Source organism: Dendrobates tinctorius, unplaced genomic scaffold (genome assembly GCF_039654945.1).
Source record: "Dendrobates tinctorius isolate UK_male_01 unplaced genomic scaffold, ASM3965494v1 ptg000084l, whole genome shotgun sequence".
Taxonomy (NCBI): domain Eukaryota; kingdom Metazoa; phylum Chordata; class Amphibia; order Anura; family Dendrobatidae; genus Dendrobates; species Dendrobates tinctorius.
In genome coordinates this window covers 4,982,512-5,000,854 of record NW_027361752.1, presented here as the reverse complement: position 1 = coordinate 5,000,854, position 18,343 = coordinate 4,982,512, and the positions used below count along the sequence as shown (strand labels likewise).

At 44.5% G+C, this 18,343-nt stretch overlaps 1 protein-coding gene and 1 long non-coding RNA gene across 2 annotated transcripts in view; one reads left to right on the top strand and one right to left on the bottom strand.

Annotated features, from left to right (window-relative positions):
* Window positions 1-6,380, bottom strand: part of LOC141097330 (uncharacterized) — a 56,680-nt gene extending 50,300 nt beyond the window's left edge. Inside the window, exon 1 of the long non-coding RNA XR_012233915.1 lies at window positions 6,320-6,380. This is a non-coding gene — a long non-coding RNA (uncharacterized lncRNA). The remainder of the gene's footprint in view (window positions 1-6,319) is intronic.
* Window positions 6,381-6,684: 304 nt separating this feature from the next.
* EPHA6 (EPH receptor A6) overlaps window positions 6,685-18,343 on the top strand; it is a 1,179,434-nt gene continuing 1,167,775 nt past the window's right edge. The window contains exon 1 of the mRNA XM_073584415.1: window positions 6,685-7,533. Within this exon, the coding sequence (XP_073440516.1) occupies window positions 7,431-7,533 (103 nt within the window). The 5' untranslated portion in view covers window positions 6,685-7,430. The remainder of the gene's footprint in view (window positions 7,534-18,343) is intronic.

Here is an 18,343-nt window from a genome sequence, read left to right as displayed (position 1 = left end):
GTGCATATATATGTTTGCTTGTAGTTTCACCGCATCAATATACCATCACGTTCAATAAAAGCACAGACTCAACCTACAGTTTCCTTATTGGACCCTGCAGGGCCGGTTTTAGGCAAAGTGGGGCCCTAGGCAAAGTTTAAAATGGGGCCCCAAATGCTAACATACTGCACATCACACAGAAGCATTTCGATTGTATTTACATGCACTGAGTTCGGGCCGCTAAATGATCGTCAAAATTGAAGTTGTTCAATGCTTGTTTCCCGGCCTCTTTCCACCATCTGAGAAAGAATGATGGGAACAGAACGATCACTAAGGGTGTGTGCACACGTTGCGGTTTTTGCTGCGGTTACGCCGCAGTTTCCATGCAGTTTACAGTACAATGTAAACCTATGGAAAACCAAATCCGCCGTGCACATGCACACCGATTTGCTGCGGTTTATTTTCCGCAGCATGTTACGTCTTTTTTGCGGGACCGCAGCTGCAGTGTATGTTCCGGGACATACAAATCAATCTCTCTCTCTCTCATTCACACTGCCAAACCGCACTAGAACCTGCATCAAATCCGCTGTACACATGCTAGGAATCCGCAGAAAAAATGCATGTGTTTTACCCTGCAGTTTCTGCCAAGAGATATGGATTATCTGAAGAAAAAGCCGCAGACTAATCCGCAACGTGTGCACACACCCTAAGGGTGGTTTCACATTAGCGTTTCAGGCCGCAGCATCGGCCTGCACACGGCCGCCGCTAAGCCCCGCCACCTGCCGCGCCTCCTCCGGTAGCTCCGCCTACGGGCGCATGACGCTGCATGCGTCCTGCGTCCCCTATCTTTAGCACTGGGGACGCAGGCCGTGCGCAGATATGCGTTTGGCGGCGCATGCGTCCTTTTGACGGTGCGCCGACCAGCGCCAAACGCAACCTGTTGCAATTTGGTGCGCTCGGCGCACCGTCAAAAGGACGCATGCACCGCCAAACACATACCTGCGCACAGCCTGCATCCCCAGTGCTAAAGATAGGGGATGCAGGACGCATGCAGCGTCATGCGCACATAGGCGGAGCTACCAGAGGAGGCGCGGCAGGTGGCGGGGCTTAGCGGCGGCCGCGTGCGTCCCCAGTGCTGAAGCGTCATGCGCCCGTAGGCGGAGCTACCGAAGGAGGTGCGGCAGAGAGCGGGGGGCTTAGCGGCCTGCAACGTTAATGTGAAACCACCCTAACAGATCACCATACAGTATCATGTTATCAGCAGGACATCTACAGTTTACACCCCATAGTCCTCCATATAATATAATCTGCCCCAAAGTCCTCCATATAGTATAATACACTCCTTATAGCTCTCCATATATTAAAATACACTGCTCAGTCCTCCATATAGTATACTACACTCCTCATAGCCCTCCATATATTAAAATACACTGCTCAGTCCTCCGTATAATACACTCCATATAGTATAATGCACCGCCATAGTCACCCATGTAGTACAAATCACTTCCCATAGCATAATGCACCCCATAGTTCTTCATATAATGTATTCCCCATAGTCCTCGATACAGCATAATGCAGCCCACATATAGTATAATGCAGCCACCCCACAGAGTATAATGCAGCCCCGCCATACAATATAATGTAACCCCCATAGAATATAATGCAGCCACTCCACAGAATATAATGTAACTCCCCATAGTATATAATGCAGTCCCACCCCCCATATAGTATAATGCAGCCCCTCCATAGAATATATGGCAACCCCCTCATGGGATATAATGAAGCCCCTTATATAGTATAATGTAGCCCCTCCATAGAATACAATGTAGCCCTCCTCATATAATAACTATAATACAGCGTCCCCCATAGAATATAATACAGCCCACCTCCCCATAGAATATAATGTAGCCCTTCATATTATTTAACACAGCCTCCCCCTATAGAATATAGTGTAAAATGTACCCTACATGGTATATAACACACCGCATAGTATACAGCCCAGCCCACCATGGTATACAGCCCACCATGGTATACAGGCTGTATACCAAGCTGGGCTGTATAATACAGCCCAGCATTGTATAATATAGCCCGCCCAGCATGGTATAATACAGCCCAGCATGGTATAATACAGCCCAGCATGGTATAATACAGCCCAGCATGGTATATAGCCCCTCAGCACGGTATGATACAGCCCAGCACGGTATAATACAGCCCGGCATGGCATATAGCCCCCCAGCACGGTATGATACAGCCCAGCACGGTATAATACAGCCCAGCATGGCATATAGCCCCCCAGCATGGTATGATACAGCCCAGCACGGTATATAGCACCCCCCAGAATGGTGTAATACAGGCCAGCATGGTATAATACAGCCTAGCATGGTATATATCCCCCCACAGAATGGTATAATACAGCCCAGCATGGTATATAGCCCCCCCAAAATGGTATAATACAGCCCAGGACGGTATAATACCGCCCAGCATGGTATATAGCCCCCCCAGCATAGTATAATACAGCCCTGCATGGTATATAGCCCCCCCAGAATGGTATAATACAGCCCTGCATGGTATATAGCCCCCCAGAATGGTATAATACAGCCCAGCATGGTATAATATAGCCCAGCATTGTATATAGCCCCCCCAGCCTGGTATAATACAGCCCAGTATGGTATATAGCCCCCCCCAGCATGGTATAATACAGCCGAGCATGGTATGATACAGCCGAGCATGGTATATAGTCCCCCCAGAATGGTGTAATACAGCCCAGCATGGTATATAGCCCCCCCCCAGCATGGTATGATACAGCCGAGCATGGTATATAGTCCCCCCAGAATGGTGTAATACAGCCCAGCATGGTATATAGCCCCCCCCAGCATGGTATGATACAGCCCAGCATGGTATATAGCCCCCCCCCCAAAATGGTATAATACAGTCCAGCATGGTATATAGCCCCCCAGAATGGTATAATACAGCCCAGCACGGTATAATACAGCCCAGCATGATATATAGCCCCCCCCAGAATGGTATAATACAGCCCAGCATGGTATATAGCCCCCAGCACGGTATAATACAGCCCAGCATTGTATATAGCCCCCCCCCAGCCTGGTATAATACAGCCCAGCATGGTATATAGCCCCCCCAGCATGGTATAATACAGCCCAGCATGGTATATAGCCTCCCCAGCATGGTATAATACAGCCGAGCATGGTATATAGCCCCCCAGCATGGTATGATACAGCCGAGCATGGTATACATATAGTCCCCCCAGTATGGTATAATACAGCCCAGCATGGTATATGGCCCTCCCAGCATGGTATATAGCCCCCCAGCATGGTATATAGCGCCCCCCAGCATGGTATATAGTCCCCCCAAAGTGGCCCCACAGTCTAGTACTCGCACTGATTTAAAAAAAAAAAAAAAACACTCCTCACCTTCTCCTCATGCCCGCGCTGCTGGCTGCTCCTGTCTCCTCCTGCACACAGTGAGAGCGCGATGACGTCATTGCGCCCCTGCTGTGTCAGAGGCAGAGCGGGGAATGATGGGAGTGGGAGTGTCAGCTGACGCTCTCTCCCCCATCACTGCCTCCTTCAGTGCGGCGGCGGGAGTCGGCGCTGGGGGCAGGCGGGCCCTCCTGCCTCACAGGGGCCCCATAGTGGCTGTGTGATGTGCCGCTGGCTGGGGGCCCCTGGAGGAGCGGGGGCCCTAGGCAGCTGCCTGGTCTGCCTGCCCATAACGCCGACCCTGGGACCCTGGTATAGTGGTTTAGCTGCCTGTATAGCTACATGAACTCTGCTTCATTTAGTGATGACAGAACAATGGGGTATGCGATAAATGTTTAATCATAGAGATGGATCTTGGTCCTGGGTCAGAGCCCTGTGAACCGCCTCCTACCTTCCGGCATACCCAACTTCTCTTTTGATTGGCCGGCCTGGTCCTATATTGTGTGATTTGTGCCACAACGATAACGTTGCCCCATTATAGCCAATCAAATGAGAAGCCGGGTTCTGCCGGAAAGTAGGATGTGGTTCGCAAGGTTCCCAAATGTCAGCCATAGAATAATGATCAGGCAACTGAATCGGGTTCTGCATATTTATCTACTCATCTCTATTTGATTGCTACGGGTCCAACTACTGGGAACTCACCAAGAGTCGAAATGTCCCCTGTGTGAATGGAGGAGTTTGGTGCATGCGTGACCACTGTTCTATTCACTGTTTATAGGGGTGGTGGTGATCATGCATACGTATTACTGCTCCATTCACTGATTGGCCGCAGAGATGGTATGCGATCCCCGGGAGAGCCAGTGCTGATAGCACTGGAACGGCACCGACCCCCGAGGTGAGTTATTATATAATTGGGGGCAAAAATATAGATTGAGAAGGGGTTGTCCAAGTAGTGGACGTCCCCACCTAGATGGGCTCACATTAATTTAGGATACAAATGTTGTTTATGAGGCGTCCCCTTTAACGGTTACAACCTTGTGCTATGCAATAACTGAGATCCTCTCCGTGAACTCTGTCGTTATTTGAGCCTTCCAGTATTAAAACAAAATATTTGATGACCTGTCAAGTCAAGAGGGATTTTGTTATACATAACTTCCGTATCACAGCAAAGACCCCCCGATAACCTGGAGGTATATCTCTGAACCTATGGTACTTGCCCAGGGGGTCTACCCCGTATCTATAATAGATACTGTGCTTTTCCAGCAGTGTGTGATTGTAGCCTTAGGTGGTACAGTGATGTATCTTACCTAATTTAGAAGAGGGTGCTTGGCTCGGAAACACTGACCCAAAACAAGACTGAAAGGGCCACATTGTTTGCTTTGGGAAGAAAAACAGAAATGTTCTGAATGTAGAAAGGAAACGTCAAATATAAATATTGTTACAATATCACTAAACCGAGGCACAGAAGAGGCGACACAGGCGACCATAACTAAGACCTATAGAACCACGTCTGATATGCCGGGATTCATATACCACAACGACCTGGCCAAAGGGGAATATGTCATCTAATCATCCGTACAATTTAATATTTCCAAGAATATTGTGAAATATAATAGGAAGGTTAGAAAATTACTGATAACTAAGTGCAAGTATTTAATCTTAAGAAATGTCATCCTTTCTACTAATTCTATGAAGCTTCAGCAAAAGCAGAAGGTATCACCGGCAGCACTGGCAGCAGATATGACATTACTGACAGCATTGGGCATTTTCCAGATTAATGATTGTATGTATATATATATACACACACAAACACTGTTAACCCTACATTCCCACAATGAGTATTTGGTGCATTTTTGACTTTGAAGATTTTTGCTGCTTCAAAGACACAGCGTCTTCCAGTTCCAGCGAAGCGGATGGGATTTATAGAGATTCCTGCCCACTGCACTTTTATTTTGCTCAGCATCAACTGTCCTGCGGTTTCAAATCTGCAACATGTCAATTTCTCTCGCGGTTTCGCTGTTTTCTGTGCAAATTGTCCCCCCAAAAAAACGCACGTGTGTTTCTGAGATCGAAACGCATGGAGTACACACGCACTCCGCACCTGAGTATAGCAATAAAGTCTCGTAAAAGCCAAATCAAAGGGACTATCAAAAATGCAGCCTCTTCGTTTAAAACGTGACTTATCAACAAGAAACAAAAATCACGGCGTAAAAAAACACACAGGAGAAGAACGTACTCAGAAACGCAAGAAAAAATGTAATAATAATAATAATTGAAATAATAGATGCAGAAATGGGAAATAAATTCCGCAGTGTCAGAAGCTGATCGAGAGCTCATACCTTGGTGGAGCTTAGTAGGGTCCGATCGGTGATGTATGGGACATATTCTATGATGCTTAGAATGGAGCAGATATTTCTTTAAGTTCCTGGAGGAAAGTGCATTCATTGGAATAATGGCACTACGTGTTTTCTCTAGCACAGGTATAGGTGGGGGTCTGTTAGCATGACATATACTGGTGGGTGACACTGTAGTGATCCAGTGCAGCAGCAGCAGACATCTCTGGCTCTGCAGCTTTAAGTAAAGCTCCCCCCATCTCTGCTGAGCATTGAGAAGTGGTTAAGTGAATCCAGCTTTTATGCATCTGAACCTGTGCAGCCTCACAAGGAAGCACCTGCTTTTCCCACGGTCTGCCCTGATGCATGCGATCAGGGGGCTTGCCTCGCCTGCGGACCCCCTAGTGCTGAGCCCTGCATGAGCCCCTCTGCCCACCTCTGCCCAGCGCTCGCCCCTCCAGTGGAGAGAAGCCTCAGAGCAGCTGGATCTTCTCCAGTCTCCTCATCCTCCTCTCTCCTCTGCTCTCGGGAAGCTGCACACTGACTTTTCCTGAGGATCCCTCTTACCTTCTTGCTTTTTCCATGACCTGAAGCCTGGATGTCATCTATGGAGGAGCCTTCACTTGTCAACTTGATTATATCTTGGGGAAGAGCTGCAAGTTTCTCCATGAAGAGCCTGGAACATGAGATGTCCTGTCTGCAACCTTGAGCACCGATTCCCCGGAGTGCGCTGAGATAGATGGAATTTCCCTGCCACTGACTTTGCTGGAGAGGATTTGGGAGGAAGGAGATCTGCTGTTTGATGGGAGAGGGGGATGGGGGCTCTGTCATGGGAAGGGAGGGTCCTACTAGGAGCCTTCAAACTTCCCACCTGCAGCCCAAAGCCGGGGTATAGCCCAGGAGCAGGAGTGATCGGCGGGGGTCAGTGCTGCTCCGCTCATGCATCATGCACAGCCCATACCTCACACTGTCTGCTCCCTGCACGGCCAGTAGCCGGGGTGACAGCTAGACCTGTGCCACACTAGCCCTGGTCCTGGCAGCATCACCAGCGGAGTTTCTTCAGGACATAATGCTTCGTGTGCTGTCTGTGCAGGGATTAACACTTGTCTAGCAGGGCAAGCACCAGCCATCCTGCACTGGGCTACTGACCTCTTGTACTGGCTACCAGCCGTGAAGCAGATGGCGCTGCACAAGCGACAGATCCACAGGCTCAAGGCTACATGGTGCGCCTAATCTAGAGCTGCTGCGTCTTATCCTGCGCTACTGGCCACCACCAAGGGACATTTATTACTGCATGAAACTGGCTGCCGCATCTGTGGACGATCCAGTCCTGGTGAAGAGACACCTGGAGACTTTATCCTTCTTTAGGACCTGAAGGTGCAGGAGAAAGTGCCACTTCATTGGACCTGCCTGCTGGGATCCTGACCCAGCACCTGGCACATGATCCTGCTCCTTCGGACATAGAAAGGTTGTGTAGAGGCATCTAGAAAAACTGCTTGGGATACATTGCTGTTTCACACATGACTACTTTGTCAGTTTGACCTTTCTAATTTCCCCTGGTGGGCAGGCTCAGTGCTCCGCCCCCGAGGAGTCGGTCATTTTTTTCTGTGTTGGATTAGTAAAGTGGCGAGGCAAAGGAAGAGGAGCTGGAGCGGTGTTCAGAGGGAGCCGACTAGACATGGGGTCCTGTGATGGGAGGACTCTGGTTTTGAGGGCTTCTCTCCTCCTGAACCTACTCATTAACTACTTTGTTGGCTCCAATCACTTCTCTGATAATCAGGGTAAGGAACTAAGTCTATTTTTTTTATCCCCCAGGCTAATTCTTATGCTTTTCAGTATATTAAGTGAAATCTATACATCTTCTTTAAAGGAATTTAAATTGCATATCTGTTTAATAAAATATCTCATCAATAATTTACTGCCTGAGCTTAAATAGAGGAAGGGTGTCACAATTAGGTCACATTTGCATAACTTTTCATATATTACAATATGGAAGCTTCTTCTGTGAACTTTCTGTAAACAGATGTATCTGAGACCACTGGATTTAGATATGAGCGATAGATAGATAGATGATAGCTAGATAATAGATAGATGTTAGATAGATGATAGATATATAGATAGATTGATAGATAATAGATAGCTAGATAATAGATAGATTGATTGTCAGATAATAGATAGCTAGATAATAGATAGATGTTAGATAGATAGATGATAGATAGATGATAGATAGATAGATTGTAGATAGATAATAGATAGATATGTGATAAATACATATGATAGATATGTGATAGAGATATACACTCACTGGCCACTTTATTAGGTACACCTGTCCAACTGTGTGTTAAGACTTAATTTCTAATCAGCCAATCACATGGCGGCAACTCAGTGCATTTAGGCATGTAGACATGGTCAAGACAATCTCCTGCAGTTCAAACCGAGCATCAGTATGGGGAAGAAAGGTGATTTGAGTGCCTTTGAACGTGGCATGATTGTTGGTGCCAGAAGGGCTGGTCTGAGTATTTCAGAAACTGCTGATCTACTGGGATTTTCACGCACAACCATCTCTAGGGTTTACAGAGAATGGTCCGAAAAAGAAAAAAAATCCAGTGAGCGGCAGTTCTGTGGCCGGAAATGCCTTGTTGATGCCAGAGGTCAGAGGAGAATGGGCAGACTGGTTCGAGCTGATAGAAAGGCAACAGTGACTCAAATTGCCACCCGTTACAACCAAGGTAGGCAGAAGAGCATCTCTGAACGCACAGTGCGTCGAACTTTGAGGCAGATGGGCTACAGCAGCAGAAGACCACACTGGGTACCACTCCTCTCAGCTAAGAACAGGAAACTGAGGCTACAATTTGCACAAGCTCATCGAAATTGGACAGTAGAAGATTGGAAAAACGTTGCCTGGTCTGATGAGTCTCGATTTCTGCTGCGACATTCGGATGGTAGGGTCAGAATTTGGCGTAAACAACATGAAAGCATGGATCCATCCTGCCTTGTATCAACGGTTCAGGCTGGTGGTGGTGGTGTCATGGTGTGGGGAATTTTTTCTGGGCACTCTTTGGGCCCCTTGGTACCAATTGAGCATCGTTGCAACGCCACAGCCTACCTGAGTATTGTTGCTGACCATGTCCATCCCTTTATGACCACAATGTACCCAACATCTGATGGCTACTTTCAGCAGGATAATGCGCCATGTCATAAAGCTCGAATCATCTCAGATTGGTTTCTTGAACATGACAATGAGTTTACTGTACTCAAATGGCCTCCTCAGTCACCAGATCTCAATCCAATAGAGCATCTTTGGGATGTGGTGGAACGGGAGATTCGCATCAGGGATGTGCAGCCGACAAATCTGCGCCAACTGTGTGATGCCATCATGTCAATATGGTCCAAAATCTCTGAGGAATGCTTCCAGCACCTTGTTGAATCTCTGCCACGAAGAATTGAGGCAGTTCTGAAGGCAAAAGGGGGTCCAACCCCTTACTAGGATGGTGTACCTAATAAAGTGGCCAGTGAGTGTATATGTAATAGTTACATATGTGATAGATAATGTAAAGACAGATAATGGATTGATAGATATATAGATATTAGATAGAGATATCAGATAGATAGATGATGGATAGATGGATAAAATATGCAAACACCTGTCATGTGATTTTGACGTGTAACATCGAGTCGTTACATAATACTGAGGAGACGTTCAGCAGAACTGGGCCAAAAACTTTACTTTTAGAACTTTTTCCACCTGTCTATGAACATTGTTGCTGGCCACTGAAAAAGTGGCACCACTGGCTCCTAAAGCCCTGCATTCATTTTCCATTCTTCTAACCTTGAAAGTAGAAGAAAAGAGTCTGGCCCTCCAGCAGAATGGCCTCTTTCAGGATTGGAATAACTTTTTTTGCTTAAATATAAAATTGATGTTATGCGTTTAGGAGGATTTTTCTTTCGTGGCTTCGGAAAGAAACGTTTGACATCGTCTAGCTGTGATGAGACCAATATTCATCCGGTGACAATGGAGCGAATTTCACCTTGTTACTTATGTAACATTGAGTGAGCTGGAGGCAGATACAAGTGATACTAAAAGCTACGTGTAATAAAACAAAGTCCAGAGACCCAAATATACAGATCATCATGCTTTAATATAACAAGGCATTATCATTCAGTGCTAATATTGTTGTGCCCACCGGTGCTGTACGTCGCTGCAATATTTATGCTGTATACTACTCAGAAGCAGCTGAATATTCCCCTGACACCTGACACATCCAAGCCTCACAATCAATTGATGCATAATTTCCCTTGTCCTACAAGTTTTCATTTTTATTGTGTCTTGGGGTCTCTGTGTTATATGTGTGATGATAGATAGACTTTAGATTTTTCTCAGTCCGAGACGATGTGGTATGGAAGGAATGATTGCGCCGACGCGATTCGCTAAGTTCCCAGTGATTTTTGCCTGTGTAGGAATATGTGCTGTTCCTGCTCACACACACTCGCCAGTTTTGTACCCTGCTGTGTGATACTATGTCTTCTGGCCTCTGACATATTCAGCAGTGTTATTTTGCTATTACGTATTAATGTAACGCTGTAGTGCCAATATATTCTACGTGTCAAACACCGGATCCTTTTTCTTATAGGCTCACAATCAGGATATCCCAAATCTGGAGTGTTGTATCTGGCTCACTATAGCATTTATTAGGCGGTCATCGTTCTGTATCTAGTATTAAATCACGGTATCCGATATGTGCATGTCCATATCGCCCCAATGTCTGACCTTAGCGTAAAGTGGTAGAATAATCGAGAAACTGCTTCAAATCAAAGTACAAACACACAGATGGCGGCGAACACGCAGCAATGTCTGCAGTTGCACAACTGACCCAATCGGATGGGCTGCTTGGTATTTATTTTATCTGGTTGTCCCACCTTACTCATCAATAAAAAAACAACAGTATATGAGAGCGCGCGCTATAGGACAACCATTGGAAATCAATTTACCAAAACATTGTAAAAAAATAGAAGAGTGCACATTGCCATAAAATTACATGATCTGTGTAACTGTCTGATACATCATGATGAAATCAATAGGTTTCATGTACTGGAAAGGTCACACTGTGTTATACGAAACCCAACCAAATAATGTTCAATATCCCTTTAAGGGGCATTTATACGATATTGAATGTTATAAATGAGTTTTCAGCTGTTTTTGTTGTTGTTCGGCAAGTAATAAAGTATTTAGTAAAGTAAGCAAAAGATCAATTATTTAGGTTCTGGGATTTTTATTTTACTTTTTTATACTTACGTTTTCTACCCTTAAACAGAAAATCCCCAACTATTATGTCAAAGAGTCACCCAAGACATTGAGCATACTGTATACTGTGTAGCCCCTGTAGTAGGAAAAACACAATTTAAGGACAATATTGGTACCCCCCACGAACAAGGTGTGTTTCTACGGGTACCCGAGTACTACAGGTTTAGAAGCTGATGTTTAAAGAGTTTTTTGTTTTTAAATACATGCACTGTCCCTTTAAGTGTTCTATATAATATTTAAACTTTAAAATAGTTTAGTGATAATCTATATGTACATCTAGCGCCACCAAATTGCAGTAAAAAAGGGTCTATTACGGGTGGTCTTCTCATTAGGGAAGGGCTGCAACATTTCATTTCCGGTGAGATAGTTTCTTCTCAAGACGGTGGAATATTGGAGAATTTTCACTAAATATCTCACAATAGATTGTGAGCCCCAATGGGGACAGTGATAACAAATTACTGTCAAGCGACGTGGAATGAACGGCGCTATATAAGTAAGTAAAACAAATAAAGAATATTTCGAAACACAGTATATATTTATCACGTAAGTAGAAAAAATGTATGCCAGCTCACCAATTGTCATAGTCCATTGTGCCGGGAAATCACAATCTGTATATTCGTGTGATGATGAGGAAAAAAATAGAAAAAAAGATATTTCCAGCTCCTGGTAAAATTACTTTAAACTTTATTCCATCGTCTATTAAAAAATGTCATTCTGATACGAAGCCGAATCTATGATTCTAGGATTCAGAAATGCAGAAAATGACGCGTTTCAAACACATGCGATCCTTCTTAGAACGGTTGCATCTGTTCGAAACGCGTCGCTTTCTGAATTTCTGCTTTGTATCAGAATGATATTTATTAATCTGTGATGGAATAAAGTTTAAAGAAATTTTTTTACCAGGAGCTGTAAATATTCATCACGGTATTCCGGAAAGTGATTTTACATAGGACTGTTGGGATAGTGTGTTCTCATGATGCATAAATGATGTTCTGCAGCCACAAAGAGTTAAAGAAGAAACTCAGATCTGCCGTGTCTTTCCTTTACGGAACTTTTCTAAACTATAACCTGAAAGTATTTCTGCGCTTTCTGATTTTTTCAATACTGAGCTTTCACAACATAAACACATCTAATCCGATTATTACAATGTTTTCTGCCCTAATTCATAGTGATTTTATTTTATAATCCGGGATAATGCCCCGTAATCGTCTGACAAGTCGATCATTTTCTTGATCATCTCGGTTCCCCCTTCACCCCCCATCTTTTATTTTCATTTATGCATTCTGGAATTTACTCCGCATTTTTAGCCCCGATGCTCTATTGTCAGCTGATGTTACGGCACAATTACTGAAGTTTGGATTAATTTACTGTAACTTTTTCTCTGCCTCTGAGTTTTTCTATGATGCCGCTTTTCATGTATTGAAGTAGATTCATTAGGGTTCAGTAGATCTCTCGGGGAGTTTGCGTTGACACTGGTGTCTGTGGAGGAACACTCGCTCCGAAATCTGATTTTTTTTTTTTTATCCCGTTCTCGGAATAGATCTTTTCTAAACAGAAGCAAAATCAATAAAATCATAAGCTTTATTAAATGTTGACATTTACAACCATATATCTTGAATGTCAGAATGTCAAGAAATAAGTCATATTTGACTTTTCGATGACTGGGAGATGATATGGTCAAAATGAATACTTTTAATATTCTTTACATTTTTAAAGGTTACAGATCAATGTTTTTGAATACTCGCTGGGAGTTGAATGAAAACGAACTTTCCTCATTCCTCGCTAACTCTACACTTACCTGACAAGTGGAAATATACATTTTGTGATGAATGTTTTTTTTTAGTTTTCTGACCTAGTTCTATAAATTATTCTTATTATGCATTTATATAGCGTCATTTATTCCATGGCGCTTTACATGTGAAAAGGGGAAATATAAATTGTGTTACATAGGAAATAATTCAGATATTATGTAGGCGTTGAGCTGTACTTAGGACGATGCCATCAGGGGTGCGATTTGGTCAGAGAATCTTAGATGGTGTATGTTTTCATGCCTGCATTTGCTTAGGAGGTCCTCAATGTTGGCGCATGAACGCACATACAGTCTTCCCTTATGCCAATGCAAGTCCGAGCCCATAAACCTTTAAGTTTAAGATTATAAACCAGTTTACACTACATGAGCTTTTTCCATTAATATTTATGTAAGAAGCCAAAGTCCCCTTGTAAAAAGCTTATCCCATCAAGAAATTCACTTGGGATCCCCTCTAAAAGCCAGAACAGAGAGCTGCTAACCAACAGCGACTCTTGTCCTGGTCATCTCAGTCTGTCCCATCTATAAGACTATCAGCAATTTGTTTAAATGGCCGCATGCAATACCATCAGTTTCCTGTAGTGGGGGCTGTAGGTAAACTTAGAAACATGCCAGGTATCTCTCTCTCCACAAGGAGAAACGTTACCCTTTAGATGCCAGTCAGAAGCCGCTCATACAGCCCAATCAGATCTCTTGCTTTTGCACTGAGGAGGGCACCACCCTGAAACACCATATCTACAAACTGAGATTCTGGTTTGGCTTTTTTACTAAATCATATGGCAAGGCTTGTTAATGGACAGATACTGAATTTTAAGATTGCTGCTGCCAATAGGTGGCACCAGAATTCAAGTCCTCTTCCTCTCTGAAGATGTAATTTGCATATTTAACTTCCTAGGTGAGCATTGCATGGCTTACAAGCCTCCTTACACTGAAATGCCAGATTAGGCATGTCAGTTTCGACAAGGCGAAATGTTACACCTTAGATCCCAAGTAAAAACATTTATAATTTCCCAGGTGAGCATTGCATGGCTTACAAGCCTCTTTACACTAGAGTGCCAGATTAGGCATGTCAGTGCCCACAAAGCAAAATGTTACAGCTTAGATCCCAACTAAAAACATTTTACATTTCCCAGGGGAACATTGCATGGCTTGCAAGCCTCCTTACACTGGAATGCCAGGCTAGGCATGTCAGTTTCCACAAGGAGAGAAGAGGTAATGCCTTAGATCCCAACTAAAAGCATATTAAATTTCCCAGGAGAGCATTCCATGGCTTACAAGCCTCCTTAAACTCGAAAGCCTGGTTAGGCATGTCAATCTACACAAGTAGAAATGTTATACCTTAGATCCCAACTAAAAGCAAATTTAATTTCCCAGGGGAACATTGCATGGCTTACAAGCCTCCTTACACTGGAATGCCAGGCTAGGCATGTCAATCTCCACAAGTAGAAATGTTACACCATAGATCCCATCTAAAAGCAGCATTCTCTGGCCTAACAAGCTGTTTTCCAGGGTTCTTCATCTCTTTAGTAAATGATTGTCTATAATGCGACAACCCCTTTAAGAACTCGTAAGGCTGGTTTCACATTAGCGCTTTTTAAGCGCACGCACGGCTGGGGGTAGCTCCGCCCCCAAGCCGGCTCTCTGCCCGGCGTGCCCGCCCCTTGCTTGTAGCGCCGCCTCCTAGTGCACAGCGGCGCCTGCGATCGGCGCACCCTATCTTTTGCATAGGGTGCGCAGATCGTGCGCAGGCCGTGCGCTAGTTGCGCTTTGACCTGCGCTGCGCACTTTTGACGGTGCGCCGTGCGCGCCAAAATCAAACTTTTCGGATTTTGGCGCGCATGGCGCACCGTCAAAAGTGCGCAGCGCAGGTCAAAGCGCAACTAGCGCACGGCCTGCGCACGATCTGCGCACCCTATGCAAAAGATAGGGTGCACCGATCGCAGGTGCCGCTGTGCGCTAGGAGGCGGCGCTACAAGCAAGGGGCGGGCACGCTGGGCAGAGAGCCGGCTCGGGGGCGGAGCTACCCCCGGCCGTGCGTGCGCTTAAAAAGCGCTAATGTGAAACCGGCCTTAGGCTTCACTAGTGTTCTGTATTGCCGACTTGTATTGTTTGGGTGTTCATTATGTAGGGATAAAAACTTCTATAATAATATAGGACATGTCCCACAATCCTATATGAACTAAGTCAAACAAGGTGACGTCATACTGTTCTAGGCATGAGAGGTGCAGAAGAGTGGGGAATATTGTGGCTCAAGGACTTTTATTAATGTCATGTAATGGAGTCCTTACTGACTGCCTCAACTTTATGCAGAGACTTATCTGAAATAATGGATCTGAAGTACGGAATATGAGATAGAAAGTAAAATTGTCGGCTGAAGTGGGATACAAGAGTCAAAGATGGAAAATAAAAGCCAGTGCTACAAAAAACAAATGCATGTTATTGATCAGGCAAAATTACACAGTCCCCAAAAGAATTAGAAATATTGAACCCACCAATTATTAAAGGGAATCTGTCAGCGGGATTTTGGAGCATGACGTTGGGACCGAGAGCCTGATTGCAGCAATGTGTCACTTAGTTTACTGGGTGCAGGTTATGATAAAATTTCTCTGCTGCAGAGCTCTGTGTAACCCGACTACAACACTGATTGTCAGCTTTCTGTGTACAATGTATAGCGACATAGAGCTGCAAATCAGTGTCAGGGGCGAGGTTGGATCAGGAGGCACGAGGCAGCTAGTCCTGTAGTGATAATCTCCTGCTGATAAAACACTATTTGTACTGAAACTCCTCAAGACAGTCTAGTAAGTGACACATGGGTGGAATCAGGTTCTTCATGGTGCTCTCAGATTACATAGCAAAATATGGAGACAGATTATTTTTTAATGCTGAACCCACCTAATATAATGAGGATAATGCCCTTATTTTCCATATTCAATTCTTGTTACATTTTAGAGATAAACAATGTGTTTCTATCCAAAGCATAAAATGATCCCCTATATTACTAAACCAAAAGTTTAAACATATTACGAGGGGCGTTCATTAAAGATTTCCCCTGACCCACTTCCTGTGGACTGAGAGCAATGAAACTTGGCACAGTTATTAGTCCTTCTCTACATAGGTGCCACCTAGGGACACACACTTCTCCCATCTCTGTAAGCAACTGTAAGCACCTCGATTGTAGAAGTCAACAGGTTGTGACTTCGGAAATCAGAGTCTCATCATCTGCAAAATGATTGTCTTTCAAAAATAACTTCATTGTTGGAAAGAGGTGGAAGACCGATGGTGCGAGGTCGGGTGAGTAAGGGGGATGCGGTAGAATTTCAAAGCCACAGGAGCATGCTTCCATTTGGGCAACATGTGAGTTGTGAACTGATGCACTGTCTTGCAGAAGGTGAACACCTTTGGTGAGCATGCAACGTCTCCTGGTTTTGATGGCCTCCTGCAATTTCTGCAGCAGTGAAGCATAGTATGCCCCTGTGATCATGGCACCCTTTGCTAAGAATTCCATCAATACTTCTCCGTGCTGGTCCCAAAATACTGTGAGCATGACCGTGCCTGCCGAGGGATGGGCACGTGCCTTCTTTGGAGGCGGTGCGTCATCATGATGCTTCCATTGCATCGACTGGACTCTAGTCTCAGGAGGATCATAGTGATGGACCCAGCTTTCATCCGGTGTGATCAGTCTGTTGAAAACGTCCTCCTTTTGTTTTAATTTTAAGCTGTTCCCTTGTGATATATAATTAGTTGCCTTTATTCTATTGATTAGTACAATTATAGTGATGCCAAATATTTAGAATTTTTTCATGTTTTACTACTTTTACCCCATAAATGCAAATTTCATGGTAAAGAATCGATAAATATACCTCTTTGTCAAATACCCTGTATGTAGACTTGAGGAATTGGAAAAAAAAATATTTTTTTCCCTGCACTTTATGTAGTTTACTGCACAATTTAAGTAACACATTAGCTTCGTTTTTCCGGTGATTACAACTGTGGCAAAACCCATATCTGCGGAATTATATTTTTTTTTAAGTGTGAACTTTATTGTTTTAATAAAATGTGTTTATTTTTTTAGTCCCACTAGGAGACTTCACTTTGCGATCTATGGATTGCTTACATAACATTTTGGTATTTGCCTAAAGGGGGATTAAAGAGTTGTCTGGAGCGAGACAATATAAAATTCTGTTATTGAGTTTTTCCAACAAAAGTTGTTTTTCTACTTTTTTATTATAATCTGTGGAATGGGTTCACCGGAAAAAAAAATGTATTATTATTACTCTATAATTTTTTTTAGCATGTTAGGTATGTTAGATAATATAGACAGTATATTATAGCATACATTGGCTGTGACTATAACAATTTTTCCTAAACAATCCCAGAAAATTCACAGCATTCTGGTGATTCCAAATGTGAGTGAAATGTTCCTAAATTACCAACAGAAATGTTGGCAACTATATTACAGGATTCTGGCTACTATGGCGAAGAGTTGTTTTATACCTCAGTTAAAGGGGTTGTCCACTACTAGGACAACCCCTTCTTAAGCTAAAAGTTCAGCCCTGATAAAATATTAAAGCCTATACTCACCTCCAGTGCTGGAGCTGCTTCTACGGTGCTGGCAATCACTCTGGCTTTGATGCGAGGTGACACGTGACGCCGGCGCTCAATCAGCGTTGGTGTCACTGTCTCCGCATCCCTACGAAATTAACATGAAGAGGAAGTCAGGGCTACAGCTCCTTCCAGACTTCCTCTTCATGTTCAGTTCGACCATAAGTAGAGAGAGCGCTGATTGGGCGCCGGGCATCACATGTGATTCCATTGCATCACATACCTAGGTCTGCGAGTGCCGACACCACTGGAATGGAGCCTGACTCGCCCCCAGAGGCCATGGGGTACTCGGTGCCGGGCCCGTTGATTTCAATGGGAGATGTCACAGTGGCTGTGACCTGGTCCGTGGCCTCAGGCAGTCAATGTAAAAGATGTAGAATGATGGGGATAAAGTTGTTGAGATGATTCATGACGCCACCTGTGGTTTCTGGTCAGTTTGGCCAGCGCTGCAGGGTTGCTTCTCTGTGACAGATGGTGTGGTGCAGCAAGGATGTTGAAGCTCCCCACAAGTGGAGCTGTAGTCCTAGGGCAGTAGTAATAGGTGTTGAGGGAAAGGGTGCAGTGTTAGGCACAGGGATGTAGCAGTGCTGAGTGGGTTGGCGCAGGAATAAGGTAATGAGACAGCTGAGTGCAGTTCCAGTTCTTTTACTCACGTTTTTGGCACAGGCAGGTGCCCGCTTCAATGCTGCCGTCTCCAGACAAGGGGCTCAGCCAACTTCCAGTCAGATGGAATTAACCTCTCCAGCACTCCCTTTCATGTGCCTGTTCTGAATGTCTCCTTTGTAGCGCTTATCTGATGTACTTGCAGTACTGAGTTACACTGACGTTCCTCCTGCTGGTTGTTACTCAAACTCCACTCGCATGACAAGTGACTGTAGCC